This window comes from Salvelinus namaycush, chromosome 3, assembly GCF_016432855.1.
Source record: "Salvelinus namaycush isolate Seneca chromosome 3, SaNama_1.0, whole genome shotgun sequence".
In the NCBI taxonomy this organism is placed as follows: domain Eukaryota; kingdom Metazoa; phylum Chordata; class Actinopteri; order Salmoniformes; family Salmonidae; genus Salvelinus; species Salvelinus namaycush.
Genome location: NC_052309.1, coordinates 81638966 through 81657874, shown reverse-complemented (window position 1 = coordinate 81657874; position 18909 = coordinate 81638966). Strand labels below are relative to the sequence as shown.

Genomic DNA, 18909 nt, shown 5'->3' with positions numbered 1-18909 from the left:
TCTCTGTGAGTGTCTTTGGGGGTTGTGATAAAGTGGCCAAACAGCGATTGAGGTATTGATTGTTTCAAGTCTATAGGGAATGGCACTTACTGTAGGAATAACTATCAAGCACAGGCAGTCAGACACACAAGCTTATGGGACTCTACCAGATCTATCTTCAGCAGAGTTCAGTCCATGCCCAGTTCAGCAAACAGTACACATCTGACTTTGGGCAGTATTGAGTTAGTCTGGTGCCCAGGACTACATCACAACCACACCTTCAGCTGAGAGCTGGGGCACGAGCATTAGGGAGAGAGGGGGAAGGGTAGGGGAGCTTGGGTAAAGGGTGAGGTGTATTAGGGTGGTGGGGTGGGGGGGGGGGGGGGTAGTAGGATTCATACTTGGCGAAGCCTATAAAGTCCTCGTGGTTGGTGTTGATGTAGGACAGCTCAATGTCAATCAGCAGCATCACCTAGAATGAAGACAGAGCTTCACTATGACAATAGAGTTCATTTTATATCACATTTACATTAATTTAGTCGTTGAACAGACGTAATTTACAACCCGCGCATCAACAACCACTTAGCACAATCAAGCAAAGCCAGTCCTTGTACAGAAAAGACAAGTGCAAGAAAGGCAAGTACAAACAATTGATTTCAAATGGAGAAATATATTTCTTAAATAATATTTATAATATTTCTTAAAAATCTCCTGTTGGGAGTGTTTCTCTGTCAGTGGTCAGGTCCTGCATTAAAAAAAGCATCTCAGAGTAGGAGTCAGGTCCCCCTGACCATATCATCTAATTCATTATGATCTAAAAGGCTGAACTGATCCTACGTCAGCAATCCCACCCAGAGACTCCTCGTAAAAACAGGCCCTAAATGCACTGACCTGGTCCTTGGTCTTGCCCTCTCTCTCTCTGACGTAGGTGGTGACGATCCTCTCGGTCTCCTCTCTCAGCCGGGGGTAGGAACCCAGCTGCAAGGTAACACAAAACAACTGCAACACTGACCATATAGACAAAGAGAATCACTAGCATACACTAACACTCTGGCATGACTATCCATGCTGACCTACCTTCCATTTACATATACAACAGACAGGAGGTGAAGTGCATACACTGAGTGGACAAAACATTAGGAACGTTCGTTCCATGATAGACTGACCAGGTGAATCCAGGTGAAAGCTATGATACCTTACTGATGTCACCTGTTAAATCCACTTCAAATCAGTGTAGATGAGGAGAGGAAACAGGTTCAAGGATTTTTAAGTGTCGATACGATTGAGACACAGATTGTGTATGTGTGCCATTCAGAGGGTGAATGGGCCAGACGAAATATTTAAGTGCCCTTGAACAGGTTATGGTAGTAGGTGCCAGGCGCACCGGTTTGTGTGTCAAGAACTGCAACGCTGCTGTGTTTTTCACACTCAACAGTTTCCTGTGTGTATCAAGAATGGTCCATCACCCAAAGGACATCCAGCCAACCTGACACAACTGTGGGAAGCATTGGAGTCAACATGGGCCAGCATCCCTGTGGAAAGCTTTCGACACGTTGTAGAGTCCATGTCCCGGCGAATTGAGGCTGTTCTGAGGTCAAAAATTATTAGTCAGGTGTTCTTAATGTTTCTTACACTCAGTGTGCAGGAAAGGGGAAGGACATAGGCATTCAGCGGTGAATATAGTAATCATACTGACTACCACACACACACTCCTTAATGGGCATGCACACAGGATGAATGTCTGATCTATGGCATAAGGGCAGCGCTTTCAGCCTCAGCTGGGAATGACCATGATGGACACCATGAGGACTGATGTCATGATGATTAGCTCTAGTTGACTGGAGTCAACCTTTAAATGGATCAATGGCTAAAATACATAGAAACATTTCGGAATTTAGATCATTCAATGTAAAAAAAAGAAAGGTAACTTACAGTTGACACTATTGTTTTCCTGTGACAGTAAACAATCATTCCAAGCTGACGGTGATTGCTGATATTATTTCATGTTAGTGAAGAACAGATCAGGAGAATGAAGAAGAAGAGGGTGAAGGACGATCCTTTCTTCAGCTGAACTAATACCAGAGGTAGAGTGACAGTGAAAGGGATGGACTGTGGTGGGTCTTTGAAATGCAATTCCCCCCTCCATCCACAAGATGGCATGGTTGTTGAGCAGCACTGTTGCTATGGCAACCCCCGGCACAGCGCGCCAGCAGATATTTATATTGTTTCCCTCACGTTGTATTTCCATCCGGTTAGGCAGACAGAATAATGTCAATGGTGCAGTGCTGGGTCAGTGAGGGAGCATAGCCTTATAGCCCTGGAGCTCTGCAGGACATGTAAACATAGCTCTGGAGATCTGGGCTCTGATGTTCTGATAGACAGAGGTCTGGGTCTTGAGGAGGAGGGGAGATGGGGATGGAGGTGGCAGATGGAGGGTGGAGGCAGATGGAGAATCAGTCTGAATGTGCTCAAATCAAACAGGGCACGGGTGAGGAGAGGGGCTGCTGAAAGGAAGTTAAGACGCGCTGCTTAACATCAGACGTGATTTGCAAGTCAATGCTTGATCGGACACGTGTGGCTTGGACAAAAGGAGAGGATGTGCGTGGCGAGGGAGGGATACACACACAATCCAGGCACTGAGGAGAGATGGCGTGGGGGATGATTTCATTAGGATAGGTTGCTGATTGGAGAGCGGTGGAGGAGAGGTGCGAGGGGAACAGGGACGGGCATTCAATCACAGATGAGAGGATACGCTCCGGAACACTCTCTCTCTCTTCCTTCTTTCCCCCCCTCTTTCCTGTGAGGGGTGAGTCTGCTCTTGGTTACCTTGACGGAACACTTCATGACGAGCGCGGTCAGCTCGGACACCACCAGATCCACACATTTCAGGCTGGGCTCTTTCAGTTTGAGGATCTGCTTTTTGACTATGGCCTCGAAGGCCAGGTCAGGGGTGAACAAGCCCGTTCTGAGGGGGTACGGGGGAGTGGGGGAGCGTAGTGTAGGGGGGCAGCAGAGAGAGAGGGATAGACAGAGAAATAACAACAGAGGCGAGAGAGAGAGAAATACAGGAAAGAAAGAAAAACAAAAAGATTCTTAGTTTAGTTAGTTATCTGTCAAACTAGAAATCTGGTCTCTAGAAATACAAGTAAAGCAAGAAGATAAGGACAAGCCGCAGGCGTTCACATCCTCTTCTCTTGACAGGGCAGTTCTTCTCAAACTAGGTGTATAATATAGATATGTGGGCACATTCAACTCACAGTACCCACATAACTAACACCCTAGCTATGTCAGTCCTAAGTGTGTATCATTCTTAGACAGATGAAACCTGCAGCTTGTCCATGTGAGACCAGTGATGCTCGGGGAATGGCCATCCCCAACCATCCCGTCTCCACGACGACGTCACCACAACCGTCACAAAACACGACAGCGGCACCTGGCACACAGGCTAGCTGTGGCTGGCTGAGGGGGAGTCAAACTGTCCCCATATCTGCACCATCCAGTCCTCTGGACATACACCACACTACATCTACACCACATCTACACTATACAACTGTGTATAGCGTGTTTTTATTTTATTTATTTAACCTTATTTAACAAATTCTTATTTAGAATGATGGCCTACACCAGCCAAACCCGGACGACGCTTGGCCAATTGTGCGCCACCCTATGGGACTCCCAATCACGGCCGGTTGTGATACAGCCTGGATTTGAACTGAGATGGAGTGCATTAGACCGCTGTGCCACTCAGGAGCCCCAGGGTGGTTACACAGTAGACGTTCTGATTAGGACCAGGAGTTTTTATTTACTAACTAACTACATGACCTGACTGGAAAATCTCTGGGCCCTAGTTGTGCTATCTAAAGGGTCATAGAGGCCATGGATGGACAGCTGTTGTGGAGCAGAGTGGGTCAGTGTTGTGCCCCCCTCAGCGTCGCCCCCTTGTGGCCAGGCTGGGTCGAGACAGGACGGGAGTCTGGACACCAGGCTGCAGTACCTTGTTGGTGCACTGCCTGACTGTGTTGATGAGCTCCTGAATGACAAGGTCGATACATTTGATACAGGGCTCTTTCAGCTTAATGATCTGCTTTTTCACAATGGCCTCAAACGCCAGGTCGGGAGTGAACAGGCCCGTTCTGAGGACGCACAAAGACACAGACAGGGGGGGGAGGACAGAGATAAGGAGACAGACAGACAGGGACAAAAAAAAAGACAGACAGAGGTAGGACGACAGACAAGTTATTGTCCAGAGAGAAAACAGACAAAAGCAGATAGACGAGTCAGTCCAGACAATGAGAACAGTACATAAAATAAAAAAGATAATAAAACAGACATACACAGACAGACAGAAATAAGGAAGAGAGAGCAGAGCCAAGGTTATCAGCATACAAACACGAAACAGCACACAAATCAGTGATTGATTTATGCACAAGGAAATAGCAAGGAAGATATGACAGACAAATAGAGGTGGGGAGGAAGGAGTGGGGGAAGATTAAATGGTTTAGATTTCACATTGAACAACCACCATTTGAGTGTATGATAGGCCGTTCTGTGGGAGAGTGATCTGTGGGCATTTTAGGCTAATTGCTCTGTGATTGCTAAGCATGCTGTATGTCAGTTTTACATGAAAGGAGGAAACAGAGAGGGTTGACAGTGAAGAGGAAGGAGCTGAACACAGTGGTGGTGGTGTGTGAAGACACAGGACGGCCCCTCCTCTCCTCCACTTGCCTGACACCATGGACATTCTTGATGGCATGACTGATCTCCCTCCTCAACTCCTTCTCATCAAACACAATCTGACAGAGAAAAGAGAGAAGAACAAACAATAGAAAAACTGTTCATCCATTCTGCACTCCAAAATTCACACTTCTAAACAAGGTCTACCAACTGTGGTCAAAACAGTCAAGCAGGCAGATGAACTTCTCTTGTAGAAATATTGTAACAGTGAGTATTGAGACCGCAGCGCTCACCTTGACCAGCTCGAAGGGGAAGCGCTCATGGAAGATCCGATTGATTTTGGCACCGCCCGACAGCTCCGCTGTGTCCACCTGGTCCCCAGAGCCCTCGATACGCTTCTCAAAGTCCACCCCAAACTGCTGCACCATCCTGGGGAGAAAGACAGAGAGTCAGGGTCAACTCTGGAGCTACTCACTATGGTGGTGTGTGTGTGTGTGTGTGTGAGTAGGTGTGTGAGTAGGTGTGAGCGTGTCCTCTACTCACTGCAGCAGGGCCTTGGTCTTGCGTGTGGGGTCGTCGGGACGGAAGTTCTTGTACTCCTCCACCTCTTTCTCCAGGGAGAGCACCTGGCTCTGCAGCTTACTGCGCAGCCCAGGCAGAGTGTCCCTGATGTGGTTGGTCAGTTGCTGAGGAGAGAGGGACACCATGAGGGAGGGAGGGAGGGAGGGAGGGAGGGAGGGAGGGAGGGAGGGAGGGAGGGAGGGAGGGAGGGAGGGAGGGAGGGAGGGAGGGAGGGAGGGAGGGAGGGAGGGAGGGAGGGAGGGAGGGAGGGAGGGAGGGAGGAGGAGAATAGGAGGGGAGAGAATGTGTAGTGAATGAAAGATCAAGTGAGTTTCAAGGAACATTATAGCCTGGTTTAAGATCTGTTGGTGCCGTCTCTCAGAGTTCACAAGAAAGCAAAAAAACTGATCTGGAAGTCAGACTAGAACATCAGTGTAGAATAACAGAAAGGTGAACATTGAGTAATCTCTCACCTGGTTTAGTTGTTTCTGCAGGTGTGGGGTGCCCATGCGCTCGGCCATGTGTCTGTAGCCCGGGTGAGACAGGAAGAACTTCCTCTCAGCAGCCAGCGCAGCGCGGATGTCCTTCCTGCCGTCTATGTCCTTCTGACTGCGGTTCACCACGCCGATATAACCTGGAGAGAGAGCGCACACTTATTCCTCTGCAGTCAATGAGGTGTGTGTGTGTGTGTGTGTGTGTGTGTGTGTGTGTGTGTCTCCCCTCACCTCTACGATATAACCTGGATAGAGAGCGCACACTTATTCCTCTGCAGTCAATGAGGTGTGTGTGTGTGTCTGTGTGTGTGTGTGTGTGTGTGTGTGTGTCTCCCCTCACCTCTACGCAGAGGTAGCAGTTTGTTCTCCAGGATGTCTTTAGCATCCGTCCCTTCGTCCATCAGGTCCAGCTTTGTGATCACGCCAATAGTGCGCAGACCTGAACAGAACCAAACAGTCTTCATCTCATCATATTAATCCTGACTACTGCCTGTCCACCATCCACCCAGCCTTCCATTCCTCATCTCCTTCAACTCAACACAATTGTTCAGTAGGAAAAACAATGGGGGAAAAAAATATCAATTAGCGTTTCTTATTGGATAAGTCCAGGTACTGCGTCAATGTTTCAGTCTATTTGGTGCACCAAATGAACACCACCCAGAAATCAAGTACCCATTCTCATCCTTTGGTGCTGGGAGTTCCAATAGAGAACCAGTAGAGAACCAGTACAGCACCACTAGGCTAGTCCCTTACCCTGTGGGTCCACCTCCTTGGCGATCTTGAGGGCGTCTGAGTTTGCCAGGTCCTGGTTGGCGGGGGTGACGGCCAGGATGAGGCAGCTCTCCTTGGTGATGAACTGCAGCAGCATGTCCCTGATCTGGTGCTCTATGTCCAGCGGCTGGTCCCCCACTGCCACCTTAGTCATCCCCGGCAGGTCAATCAGAGTCAGGTTTAGCACTGAGGGCAAGATGGACGGGGAGAGAGGGAGAGATGGAGGGCGAGATGGAGGGGGAGGGAGAAGGTTATGACTGTTGCCAAGTAGACTGCATGATGTGTGTTACATTGTGTATACAAGTCCTTGCATGGCGAAGGTAGTTTCTTTGATACATGAATGCAAGTGTTTTCTGCGCTTTTATGTGTGCATGCGCATGTGTGTGTGTGTACGCGTGTGTCCAACTGAACGTGTGCATGCATATGTTAAAATGAACACCAAATGAATAACTGTTGCTGAGCATTACCGTTAGGGGAGTAGACCCGGAGGTTGATGGGGATGGGGGAGATGCCCTTGTTGGAGCCTGTGATCCTGTCTGTCTCCGCCTCGATCTCCGCCCGGACCTCCTCAAAGTCCACAAACTTCCTCCCTTTACAGTGTAGGAACTCTGCATACTCTACAGACACGACACAGAGAGACCGAGAGAGACACAGAGAGAGAGACACAGACAGAGAGAGAGAGCGAGAGAGAAAGAGAGAGAAAGAGAGAGACAGAGAGAGCGAGCGAGCGAGACACACAGAGAGCGAGCGAGACAGACAGAGAGACACAGACAGACAGAGAGAGAGAGAGAGCGAGACAGACAGAGAGACACAGCGAGAGAGCGAGACACAGCGAGAGTGCGAGACACAGCGAGAGAGCGAGACACAGCGAGAGAGCGAGACACAGCGAGAGAGCGAGACACAGCGAGAGAGCGAGAGAGCCAGACACAGCGAGAGAGCCAGACACAGCGAGAGAGCGAGAGAGCCAGACACAGCGAGACACAGCGAGAGAGCGAGACACAGCGAGAGAGCGAGACACAGCGAGAGAGCGAGAGAGCCAGACACAGCGAGAGAACGAGAGAGCCAGACACAGCGAGAGAGCGAGAGAGCCAGACACAGCGAGAGAGCGAGAGAGCCAGACACAGCGAGAGAGCGAGAGAGCCAGACACAGCGAGAGAGCGAGAGAGCCAGACACAGCGAGAGAGCGAGAGAGCCAGACATAGCGAGAGAGCGAGAGAGCCAGACACAGCGAGAGAGCGAGAGAGCGAGACACAGCGAGAGAGCGAGAGAGCGAGACACAGCGAGAGAGCGAGACACAGCGAGAGAGCGAGACACAGCGAGACACAGCGAGAGCGAGACAGAGATAGATAGAGAGACAGAGATAGATAGATAGAGAGACAGAGAGCGAGAAGAGAAGAAAGTCTTTACCAGGCACCAGACAGTGTTGCTGAGTGGAGGAGGCAGGTCAATGGCAGCAGCAATGAGGACAGACAAGGCCATGGTTGTATGAGAATTCAGACTCACCGGCTTTGTTAAAGCACAGCTGCAGGATCAGAGGTCTACGGGTGACAATGCCTGATCCTCGAGGAAGAAAATCCCTGAGAGAGAGAGAAAGAAGAGAGAAAGAAGAGAGGAAAAATGTATTAAGTGAGAGAGATGGAAAGAAAAAGAGACCAAGAAAGTGAGGGGGCGAGCCCCAGACAGACAGAAAAAACAGAAAGTGAAATTACTCAGTACACTCAAGGTCCATTTCCTGACACTATATCCTGTGCGAAATAGATGAGCACGGGGAAATGTAACACTTCATGACCCGTCTGTCAACAAATTAGAAGTGACAAAGTAATTTGGTTTCATGATGCCCCTGAAGATCAATGAATTTGCTCAGCCACTTTGTTGTCATGGTTACATAGATGTTGGTAATGTGGCGATTTAGAACGATGCACAGCACGAAGGAACAGGGGAGAGCCTCTTGATGAGGAAGCAAGGCGAGGCGCATACTTTCAGTTGAATATTTCAAGTGATTGTGTGTGTTGCAAGCTGGCTGTGTTAATATGTAAGATATCGCCTAAAATAAGATTACGTCCACAGTAGCCATGATACTTGACATTGAGCTGAAGTATATTTAATACAATCACTTATCTGACAACTAAGATGATTCATTAGTCCTAGCCAGTCCACATTGAACATAGATAAACTCAGAAAAAAAAGAAACCTCCCTTTATCAGGACACTGTCTTTCAAAGACAATTAGTAAAAATCCAAATAACTTCACAAATCTTCATTGTAAAGGGTTTAAACACTGTTTCCCATGCTTGTTCAATGAACCATAAACAATTAATGAACATGCACCTCTGGAACGGTCGTTAAGACACTAACAGCTTACAGACGTTAGGCAATTAAGGTCACAGTTATGAAAACTTTGGACACTAAAGAGGCCTTTCTACTGACTCTGAAAAACACCAAAAGGGTCCCTGCTCATCTATGTGAACGTGCCTTAGGCATGCTACAAGGAGGAATGAGGACTGCAGATGAGGACTGCAGATGAGGACTGCAGATAAATTGCAATGCCCGTACTGTGAGACGCCTAAGACAGCGCTACAGGGAGACAGGACAGACAGCTGATCGTCCTCGCAGTGGCAGACCACGTGTAACAACACCTGCACAGGATCGGTACATCCGAACAGCACACCTGAGGGACAGGTACAGGATGGCAACAACAACCTACCGAGTTACACCAGGAACGCACAATCCCTCCATCAGTGCTCAGACTGTCCGCAATAGGCTGAGAGAGGCTGGACTGAGGGCTTGTAGACCTGTTGTAAAGGCAGGCCCTCACCAGACATCACTGGCAACAACGTCGCCTATGGGCACAAACCCACCGTCTCTGGACCAGACAGGACGGGCAAAAAGTGCTCTTCACTGACGAGAAGCGGTTTTGTCTCACCAGGGGTGATGGTCGGAATCGCGTTTATCGTCGAAGGAATGAGCGTTACACCGAGGCCTGTACTCTGGAGCGGGATCAATTTGGAGGTGGAGGGTCCGTCATGGTCTGGGGCGGTGTGTCACAGCATCATCAAACTGAGCTTGTTGTCATTGCAGGCAATCTCAACGCTGTGCGTTACAGGGAAGACATCCTCCTCCCTCACGTGGTACCTTTCCTGCAGGCTCATCCTGACATGACCCTCCAGCATGACAATGCCACCAGCCATACTGCTCGTTCTGTGCGTGATTTCCTGCAAGACAGGAATGTCAGTGTTCTGCCATGGCCAGCGAAGAGCCCGGATCTCAATCCCATTGAGCAAGTCTGGGACCTGTTGGATCAGAGGGTGAGGGCTAGAGCTATTTCCACCCGGAAATGTCGGGGAACTTGCCTTGGTGGAAGAGTGGGGTAACATCTCACAGCAAGAACTGGCAAATATGGTGCAGTCCATGTGGAGGAGATGCACTGCAGTAGTTAATGCAGCTGGTGGCCACACCAGATACTGACTTACTTTTGATTTTGACCCCCCCTTTGTTCAGGGACACATTTTCCAATTTCTGTTAGTCACATGTCTGTGGAACTTGTTCAGTTCATGTCTCAGTTGTTGAATCTTGTTTTGTTCATACAAATATTTACAAAATGTTAAGTTTGCTGAAAATAAACACAGTTGACAGTGAGAGGACGTTTCTTTTTTTCTCTGAGTTTATTTGAACTTTAGTCTGACAGAAACATGGGCCTACAGTGCAGACTAGCCTGACCATGTGTAACTGTGCATAGAGTTGCCTATTGTTGTTTCTTTCGTGTGTATATTATGTCTGTTTCCCTCTTAAAAAGTGACAGACCATCACCAGGCACCAGTCAGGACCATTCCAAACCCAACAGCCCAATTGAGTCATCTCTCAGAGGGGAACCCATACCCCACAACCACCAGCCACCACACCCTGCCTCTCCCCGGGACTCTCCCGCTCTGGGTTGGGGCCCTGCCTGCCTGCCTGCTGTAGCATCTAGCCTGACTTTGGGGCTCCCAAATGGCACAGCGGTCTAAGGCACTGCATCTCAGTGCAAGAGGAGTCACTGTTCGTTTCCAGGCTGTATCACAACCGGCCGTGATTGCGAGTCCCATAGGGCGGCGCACAATTGGCCCAGCGTCGTCCGGGTTAGGGTTTGGTCGGGGTAGGCCGTCATTGTAAATAAGAATTTGTTCTTAACGGACTTGCCTAGTTAAATAAAAGGTTAAATAAAATAAATAAAATGTGCAACAGAAAACTCCCTACATCTGGTGGTAATAATGCTGAACTCTGGGCCTGGTACAGCACAGTCCAACAAACCTACCTCCTCCTCCTCTTTCTAACCCAACATCTAATGCCACATGCAGAGAGACGCCTGAGGGAATGGAGATGGAGTCAGTCTGCTTTAGACTAGAAGCTATGTGTCACACACAGAACAATCAGGATGGAGTCATACTGTTGACTATTACAGAGGCACTCACACTATAGACTAGACCTGTTGAACAGTGGCAACATTCTGGATGACCTGAGTTCAGCACTAATGTTGTGTGCTGCAGATCATGTAGAGTGCTTTGTTTGTCATAGAGAAAGCCTGCCTAACTGGGAGAGTGGGATGCCAGTATAGAAAAGCTCTGGCAGGGGGTGAGAGAGAAGGGGAGAGGTGGAGAGAGAGGGAGAGGGGGAAAAGGGAGATGGTGCGTGAGGGAAAGGGAGATGGTGCATGAGGGAATAGGGGAGAGAGGGAATAGGGGAGAGAGGGAATAGGGGAGAGAGAGAGGGAAATGGGAGAGCAAGAGCTGGACTAGCCTAAGTGGAGTGGACACAGAGAGCAGACTGAGGACGTGTTGAGAGAGGGAGCTGAGGAGCAGAGGGCTGACCTCCAAGTGTTAATGTAGTTATACATCCCCACCACTCTCACTGGACCCGTCCTCCTCTCCCATCACACACACTTCATCAGTTCAACTGGACAAAGACGGCCACACAGCCACTCGATCACAGAATCACACAGATAGTCAGAGACACGGCCAGAACAACATACTTCTGTGAGTACATGCGCTTTGTGCACAGAAGAAATACATGACCTAACACACACACACCATATCCACAAAGATATACAGCCATAAAAGCCCCCACTAGAAGGGAAGAGAGGACATGTGGGTGCATGTCCATTATTGATGTGCTGTAAATGATAGAGGAGCTGAACAGATTGTGTATCATTCAATGCATTATGAATAGGCCAAGCAAAGACCAGCAGCCTCTGAGCCTCCCTCCTTCAATGCCGCAGAAAATAGATATAATGAAAGAGAAGGGTCAGACAGAACCAACATTGAACACTCCCTTGCCTCTGATCTGACTCTCACTACCAGGGATTCCACAGCCATCAGGGTTGGGGTGAATTCCATCTAAATTCAAGATCAGGGTTTGAATAGGATCCCTATGGAATAAATCTACTGACAGAAATGGAATTGTTCCCAACTTCAACCAACCCTGACTGTTATACTGAGGCTGGAAGCAGCCCGGCATGGTCTGGTTCAGAGAAGCCTATGTACTGTAGTAGACTGGATGACAGTAATAGACTGTGTGCCTAGCCTATTACATATGCTCAGCTCTGCAGTAGACTACTTGACTGTTGTAGACTGTGTCCCTGGATGACTGAGTAGACTGTGTCACTGGATTACTGTGTAGACTGTGTCCCTGGATTACTGTGTAGACTGTGTCCCTGGATGACTAGTAGACTGTAGTAGATGTGTTCAAGACTGTGTCACTGGATGACTAGTAGACTGTAGTAGATGTGTTCAAGACTGTGTCCCTGGATGACTAGTAGACTGTAGTAGATGTGTTCAAGACTGTGTCCCTGGATGACTAGTAGACTGTAGTAGATGTGTTCTAGACTGTGTCCCTGGATGACTAGTAGACTGTAGTAGATGTGTTGTAGACTGTGTCCCTGGATGACTAGTAGACTGTAGTAGATGTGTTGTAGACTGTGTCCCTGGATGACTAGTAGACTGTAGTAGATGTGTTCTAGACTGTGTCCCTGGATGACTAGTAGACTGTAGTAGATGTGTTCAAGACTGTGTCCCTGGATGACTAGTAGACTGTAGTAGATGTGTTCAAGACTGTGTCCCTGGATGACTAGTAGACTGTAGTAGATGTGTTCAAGACTGTGTCACTGGATGACTAGTAGACTGTAGTAGATGTGTTCAAGACTGTGTCACTGGATGACTAGTAGACTGTAGTAGATGTGTTCAAGACTGTGTCACTGGATGACTAGTAGACTGTAGTAGATGTGTTCAAGACTGTGTCACTGGATGACTAGTAGACTGTAGTAGATGTGTTCAAGACTGTGTCCCTGGATGACTAGTAGACTGTAGTAGATGTGTTCAAGACTGTGTCCCTGGATGACTAGTAGACTGTAGTAGATGTGTTCAAGACTGTGTCCCTGGATGACTAGTAGACTGTAGTAGATGTGTTCAAGACTGTGTCCCTGGATGACTAGTAGACTGTAGTAGATGTGTTCAAGACTGTGTCCCTGGATGACTAGTAGACTGTAGTAGATGTGTTCAAGACTGTGTCCCTGGATGACTAGTAGACTGTAGTAGATGTGTTCAAGACTGTGTCCCTGGATGACTAGTAGACTGTAGTAGATGTGTTCAAGACTGTGTCCCTGGATGACTAGTAGACTGTAGTAGATGTGTTCAAGACTGTGTCCCTGGATGACTAGTAGACTGTAGTAGATGTGTTCAAGACTGTGTCCCTGGATGACTAGTAGACTGTAGTAGATGTGTTCAAGACTGTGTCACTGGATGACTAGTAGACTGTAGTAGATGTGTTCAAGACTGTGTCACTGGATGACTGTAGTAGTAGATGTGTTTTAGACTGTGTCACTGGATGACTGTAGTAGTAGATGTGTTCAAGACTGTGTCACTGGATGACTGTAGTAGTACATGTGTTTTAGACTGTGTCACTGGATGACTGTAGTAGTACATGTGTTTTAGACTGTGTCACTGGATGACTGTAGTAGTAGATGTGTTCTAGACTGTGTCACTGGATGACTGTAGTAGTAGATGTGTTCTAGACTGTGCCACTGGATGACTGTAGTAGTAGATGTGTTCTAGACTGTCACTGGATGACTGTAGTAGTAGATGTGTTCTAGACTGTGTCACTGGATGACTGTAGTAGTAGATGTGTTCTAGACTGTGTCACTGGATGACTGTAGTAGTACATGTGTTTTAGACTGTCACTGGATGACTGTAGTAGTAGATGTGTTCTAGACTGTGTCACTGGATGACTGTAGTAGTACATGTGTTTTAGACTGTGTCACGGGATGACTGTAGTAGTACATGTGTTTTAGACTGTGTCACGGGATGACTGTAGTAGTACATGTGTTCTAGACTGTCACTGGATGACTGTAGTAGTACATGTGTTTTAGACTGTGTCACGGGATGACTGTAGTAGTACATGTGTTTTAGACTGTGTCACTGGATGACTGTAGTAGTACATGTGTTCTAGACTGTCACTGGATGACTGTAGTAGTACATGTGTTTTAGACTGTGTCACGGGATGACTGTAGTAGTAGTACATGTGTTTTAGACTGTGTCACGGGATGACTGTAGTAGTACATGTGTTCTAGACTATCACTGGATGACTGTAGTAGTACATGTGTTTTAGACTGTGTCACTGGATGACTGTAGTAGTACATGTGTTTTAGACTGTGTCACTGGATGACTGTAGTAGTAGATGTGTTCTAGACTGTGTCACTGGATGACTGTAGTAGTAGATGTGTTCTAGACTGTGTCACTGGATGACTGTAGTAGTAGATGTGTTCTAGACTGTCACTGGATGACTGTAGTAGTACATGTGTTCTAGACTGTCACTGGATGACTGTAGTAGTACATGTGTTTTAGACTGTGTCACGGGATGACTGTAGTAGTACATGTGTTTTAGACTGTGTCACGGGATGACTGTAGTAGTACATGTGTTCTAGACTGTCACTGGATGACTGTAGTAGTACATGTGTTCTAGACTGTGTCACTGGATGACTGTAGTAGTAGTGTTCTAGACTGTGTCACTGGATGACTGTAGTAGACTGTAGGTTTGGGCGGTATACAGATGTTCATACCGTCATACCCTTCGTGTCCCTTTTTTCCAGGGTATACAGTATTACCGGAAGTGCAGACAAGGGCCACCATTTCAAAATAATGTATATTTTATTTATATTTTTGCGAGCACAAAACAATTTAGGCAACAGAGATGTTGATCTAGGAGGGGATTGAATGTCTCTGCTGTAACCAAGAAGCTTGATCTTGACATCTAGCCCCTAAGCTAGCTAGTTAGCAAACCAAATGCATAGCTGGAGCTCCGAGCTGGATATAATTTATTTGACGCATCTTAGATTTCCTATAGTTATGCTTAACTTATAGTTCTAAGCAATGGTCTTACATTTTTTTGAGGGAAATGTGCAAATTTCAGGTCAGCGGAGTGCAAATTTGAACATTGTCAAAATTCTGTGCAACTTCCGGCGTGTGCTTACTGTGAACACGGAGGCTGTACCCGCTTTAACTTACAGTTTTAAGTGGCCAAGTAGTCTACTGTGGCTATTTCATCATAATGTATGCCTACCAGAGTGGCCTACCATCAAAAACAATGGAGAGAAAAAGCATCACATAACATTACGGAAATAGCTGTTCTATCATTCAGTTTACAGTAGCAGCAAATGTGTGGTGTTCAGTGTAGGCATACAGTGGTTCGTCCTTTAAAAGTTGCAGCGTACTGCGGCGCAGCTTGCATGGTGCTGCAGAATTCTATGGCATTTTATTTAAGTGTGAACCACTGGTACCATTAATGCTAGTTAGTGCCAGTTTGACCACCAGAGGGCATCTGAGAAGCATTTGATTGCCTTCAATAGTGGCTGTATAGAGAATTTAAAACCTTTTTTGTAAGAACATAGTATATGGGAATGATATTAAGAAAATTAAATAAGCAACATTTCTGAAAATGGTGTTTCTATTCCAAGAAAAACAAGGTTGGAACCGTTAGGTTGGAACGGAAAATATGGCGCTGTACAAAGTGACGATCGGGAGTAGGCTACAGTACTGGCCTATTTAGCTAAAGAATCCCCGTGTCGTGCTGGCACGCGAGAGACCGGGGTTCAATTCCCCGACGGGGAGGAAGGAGTAGGCTGTCCTTGTAAATAATAATTTTTTCTTAACTGATTCCATATGTGTTATTTCATAGTTGTGATGTCTTCACTATTATTCCACAATGTAGAAAAGAGTAAAAATAAAGAAAATGCCTGGAATGAGTAGGTGTCCAAACTTTTGACTGGTACTTTCTTAATTAATATTATGGTGTTTCTATTCCAAGAAAAACAAAAAACCCTCTGGGTTTCCGTCAGGATGGAATGGAAAATACAGCACTGTACAACGTGACGGTCTAGAGAACAGTACTGGGCTATTTAGCTAAAGAATCTAGCTAAAGAAGGAGTAGGCTGTTCTTGTAAATAAGAATTTGTTCTTAACTGACTTGCCAAGTCAAATATAAGGCCCAGAAGCTAAGATATGCATATTATTAGTAGATTTGGATAGAAAACACTCTGAAGTTTCTAAAACTGTTTGAATGATGTCTGTGAGTATTAACAGAACTCATATGTCAGGCAAAAACCTGAGAAAAAAATCAAACCAGGAAGTGGGAAATCTGAGGTTTGTAGGTTTTCAAGTCTTTGCCTATCCAATATACAGTGGAAATTTGGTCCGATTGCACTTCCTAAGGCAATTCCCACTAGATGTCAACAGTCTTTAGACCCTTGTTTCAGGCTTCTACTGTGAAGGAGGAGAGAATAAGAGCTGATTGAGTAAGAGGTCTGGCAGAATGCCATGAGCTCAGTCAGGCGTGCGCCCGAGAGAGGTAGCTGCGTTCCATTGCATTTCTGAAGACAAAGGAATTCTCCGGTTGAAACATTATTGAAGAGTTATGTTAAAAACATCCTAAAGATTGATTCTATACATCGTTTGACATGTTTCTACGAACTGTAAAGGAATTTTTTTACTTTGTCTGGCCTGCGCATCGTGAATTTGGATTTTGGAACTAAATGCGAACAAAAAGGAGGTATTTGGACATAAATGATGGACTTTATCGAACAAATCAAACATTTGTGGAACTGGGATTCCTGGGAGTGCATTCTGATGAAGATCATCAAAGGTAAGTGAATATTTATAAAGCTATTTCTGACTTCTGTTGACTCCACAACATGGCGGGTATCTGTATGGCTTGTTTTGGTCTCGGAGTGCTGTACTCAGATTATTGCATGGTGTGTTTTTTCTGTAAACTTTTTTGAAATCTGACACAGCGGTTGCATTAAGGAGAAGTTAATCTAAAGTTCCATGCATAACACATGTATTTTCATCAACATTTATGATGAGTATTTCTGTAAATTGATGTGGCTCTCTGCAAAATCACCGGATGTTTTGGAAGCAAAACATCACTGAACGTAACGCGCCAATGTAAACTGAGATATTTGGATATAAATATGAACTTTATCGAACAAAACATACATGTATTGTGTAACATGAAGTCCTATGAGTGTCATCTGATGAAGATCATCAAAGGTTAATGATTAATTCTCTCTATTTCTGCTTTTTGTGACTCCTCTCTTTGGCTGGAAAAATGGCTGTGTTTTTCTGTGACTAGGTGCTGACCTAACATAATCGCATGGTATGCTTTCGTCGTAAACCCTTTTTGAAATCGGACACTGTGGTGGGATTAACAACAAGTTTAGCTTTAAAATGGTGTAAAATACTTGTATGTTTGAGGAATTTTAAGTATGAGATTTCTGTTGTTTGAATTTGGCGCCCTGCACTTTCACTGGCTGTTGTCAAGTCGATCCCGTTAACGGGATCTCAGCCGTAAGAAGTTAACTGACTCGCTTTTCAAAGATGGCTAGAAATGCCCACATTTTGAACTCTTCTAGGAAGCAACCACTCCATTGTTGACTAGAAGTTAGCTATAACTGGGACAATAACTCACTAACTAGCAAGGAATATGAACACATGTGCACAGGTGGCTACATGCAGTTCTCGCTTTGATCTCAAAACAAGCGCATCTACTAGTGACCGCTCATGCTGTAAACACAGTCCAGTTCAAAGTGAATGGTAGATCCATATATGGCAATGGCTATTTGTATATAGGCCTACTGCAGCTCTGATTGGTTATGGTGTGTCGGTCTGTGTAGAGTACAGGCCTGATCTAAATATAAAATGGTTCCATAGTAGAATGTTTAAACAAAGACAAAAGGTTAGCATGTTCAATTAATAAATTATAATTATAAATAATGTTTGTCTGTTTTCATTAAGATGCAAAAAGTTTAAGATGACTGTAGTAGACTGTGTGTAGTAGACAGTTTCTGGATGACTGAAGTAGACTGAAATGTTGAGGTCACTGGTTTACCAGGAGGGGTGTGGAACACAAACATGGGTCTGAGGTTTGGTGAGAGGCGTGGGATTAACTCATGTGGCATCTTAGACCTCTATCATTATGGTTCCCACATTCACAGCCTCAAGTCTGACTGCCTCGCCAGGCTTTCAGTCCACTTTCAAGAATCAAATAGACTACAAAAGCTGAGTGGACAATGTATGTGGCTGAGCTTTTGCAAAGATGCAGCTTGATGTACAAGACAGATTTTAGATGGTTAACATTCCTATTGCTTTTCCCTCCAAGGGGTTTGCATCATTTCCCCTCAATTTGTTACCATTTAGGCAAAACCTTCCAATTCACAAACCATGTGAGTCAGTCAGTTCCTGGTCACCTCCCAGGTTCACAGTCCACTAGTATCCTCTACTCCGCTGCCAGCACTGGCACAGCAAATCAGATAACAGCCCAGCCCCAACCAGCTTGTACAGCTAGATATGACCTCCATATTCCCGCCCCCAGGGACAATGACATCACAGTCCAACAGCCACACAGAGAGCCAGAGTGGAGACCTCATGATCCTCATCAAGTTATTAATAGTCCAATAACACACATTTTAAAAAATGGGAGAAGCATGGAAAATGACATTTTACTAATACCACAGAGTGCAATTCAGCACGCAGAAACATTCTACAGAAAGCCAAAGCAGAGTGGTAACCATTTAATGGCAGCATCTGCTAATAGCGTTTTTATTGTCCTTAGTGTGGTATTTGTTTATTAGAGTACAGGTGTTGGTAGTATTTCAGCAGTTTAGATGCAGCCATGTCAGATGACTCTCTGAGAAGGGGAGCACCAAGGGTTAGGCTACTGATTCACCCTGAACAGGAACTTAGATGACCTAAGTTAGCTTATTGCCATGCTCAAATGCACAGAAGCTTTTAACTTCTTATGGCTGGGGGCAGTAGAGTAGCTTGGATGAATAAGGTGCCCAGAGTAAACTGCCTGCTACTCAGTCCCAGAAGCTAAGACATGCATATTATTAGTAGATTTGGATAGAAACT

General features: G+C 46.0%; 1 protein-coding gene across 9 annotated transcripts in view; it reads right to left on the bottom strand.

Moving 5' to 3' along the window:
- Window positions 1-18909, bottom strand: part of LOC120040756 (dynamin-2-like) — a 41269-nt gene that overhangs the window by 14407 nt on the left and 7953 nt on the right. For 6 of the 9 annotated variants that reach the window (XM_038985821.1, XM_038985799.1, XM_038985805.1 and 3 more), the window contains 11 exons: window positions 7983-8056; window positions 6947-7096; window positions 6462-6665; window positions 6049-6147; window positions 5688-5848; window positions 5197-5339; window positions 4947-5082; window positions 4705-4772; window positions 3974-4112; window positions 871-957; window positions 381-451 (listed from right to left, as the gene is read on the bottom strand). In XM_038985821.1, coding sequence (XP_038841749.1) covers window positions 381-451; window positions 871-957; window positions 3974-4112; window positions 4705-4772; window positions 4947-5082; window positions 5197-5339; window positions 5688-5848; window positions 6049-6147; window positions 6462-6665; window positions 6947-7096; window positions 7983-8056 — 1332 coding nt within the window. Of the gene's footprint in view, window positions 1-380; window positions 452-870; window positions 958-2805; window positions 2945-3973; window positions 4113-4704; window positions 4773-4946; window positions 5083-5196; window positions 5340-5687; window positions 5849-6048; window positions 6148-6461; window positions 6666-6946; window positions 7097-7982; window positions 8057-18909 lie in introns of all 9 variants that reach the window. The other 3 variants (XM_038985802.1, XM_038985814.1, XM_038985837.1) reach the window with 1 other exon arrangement.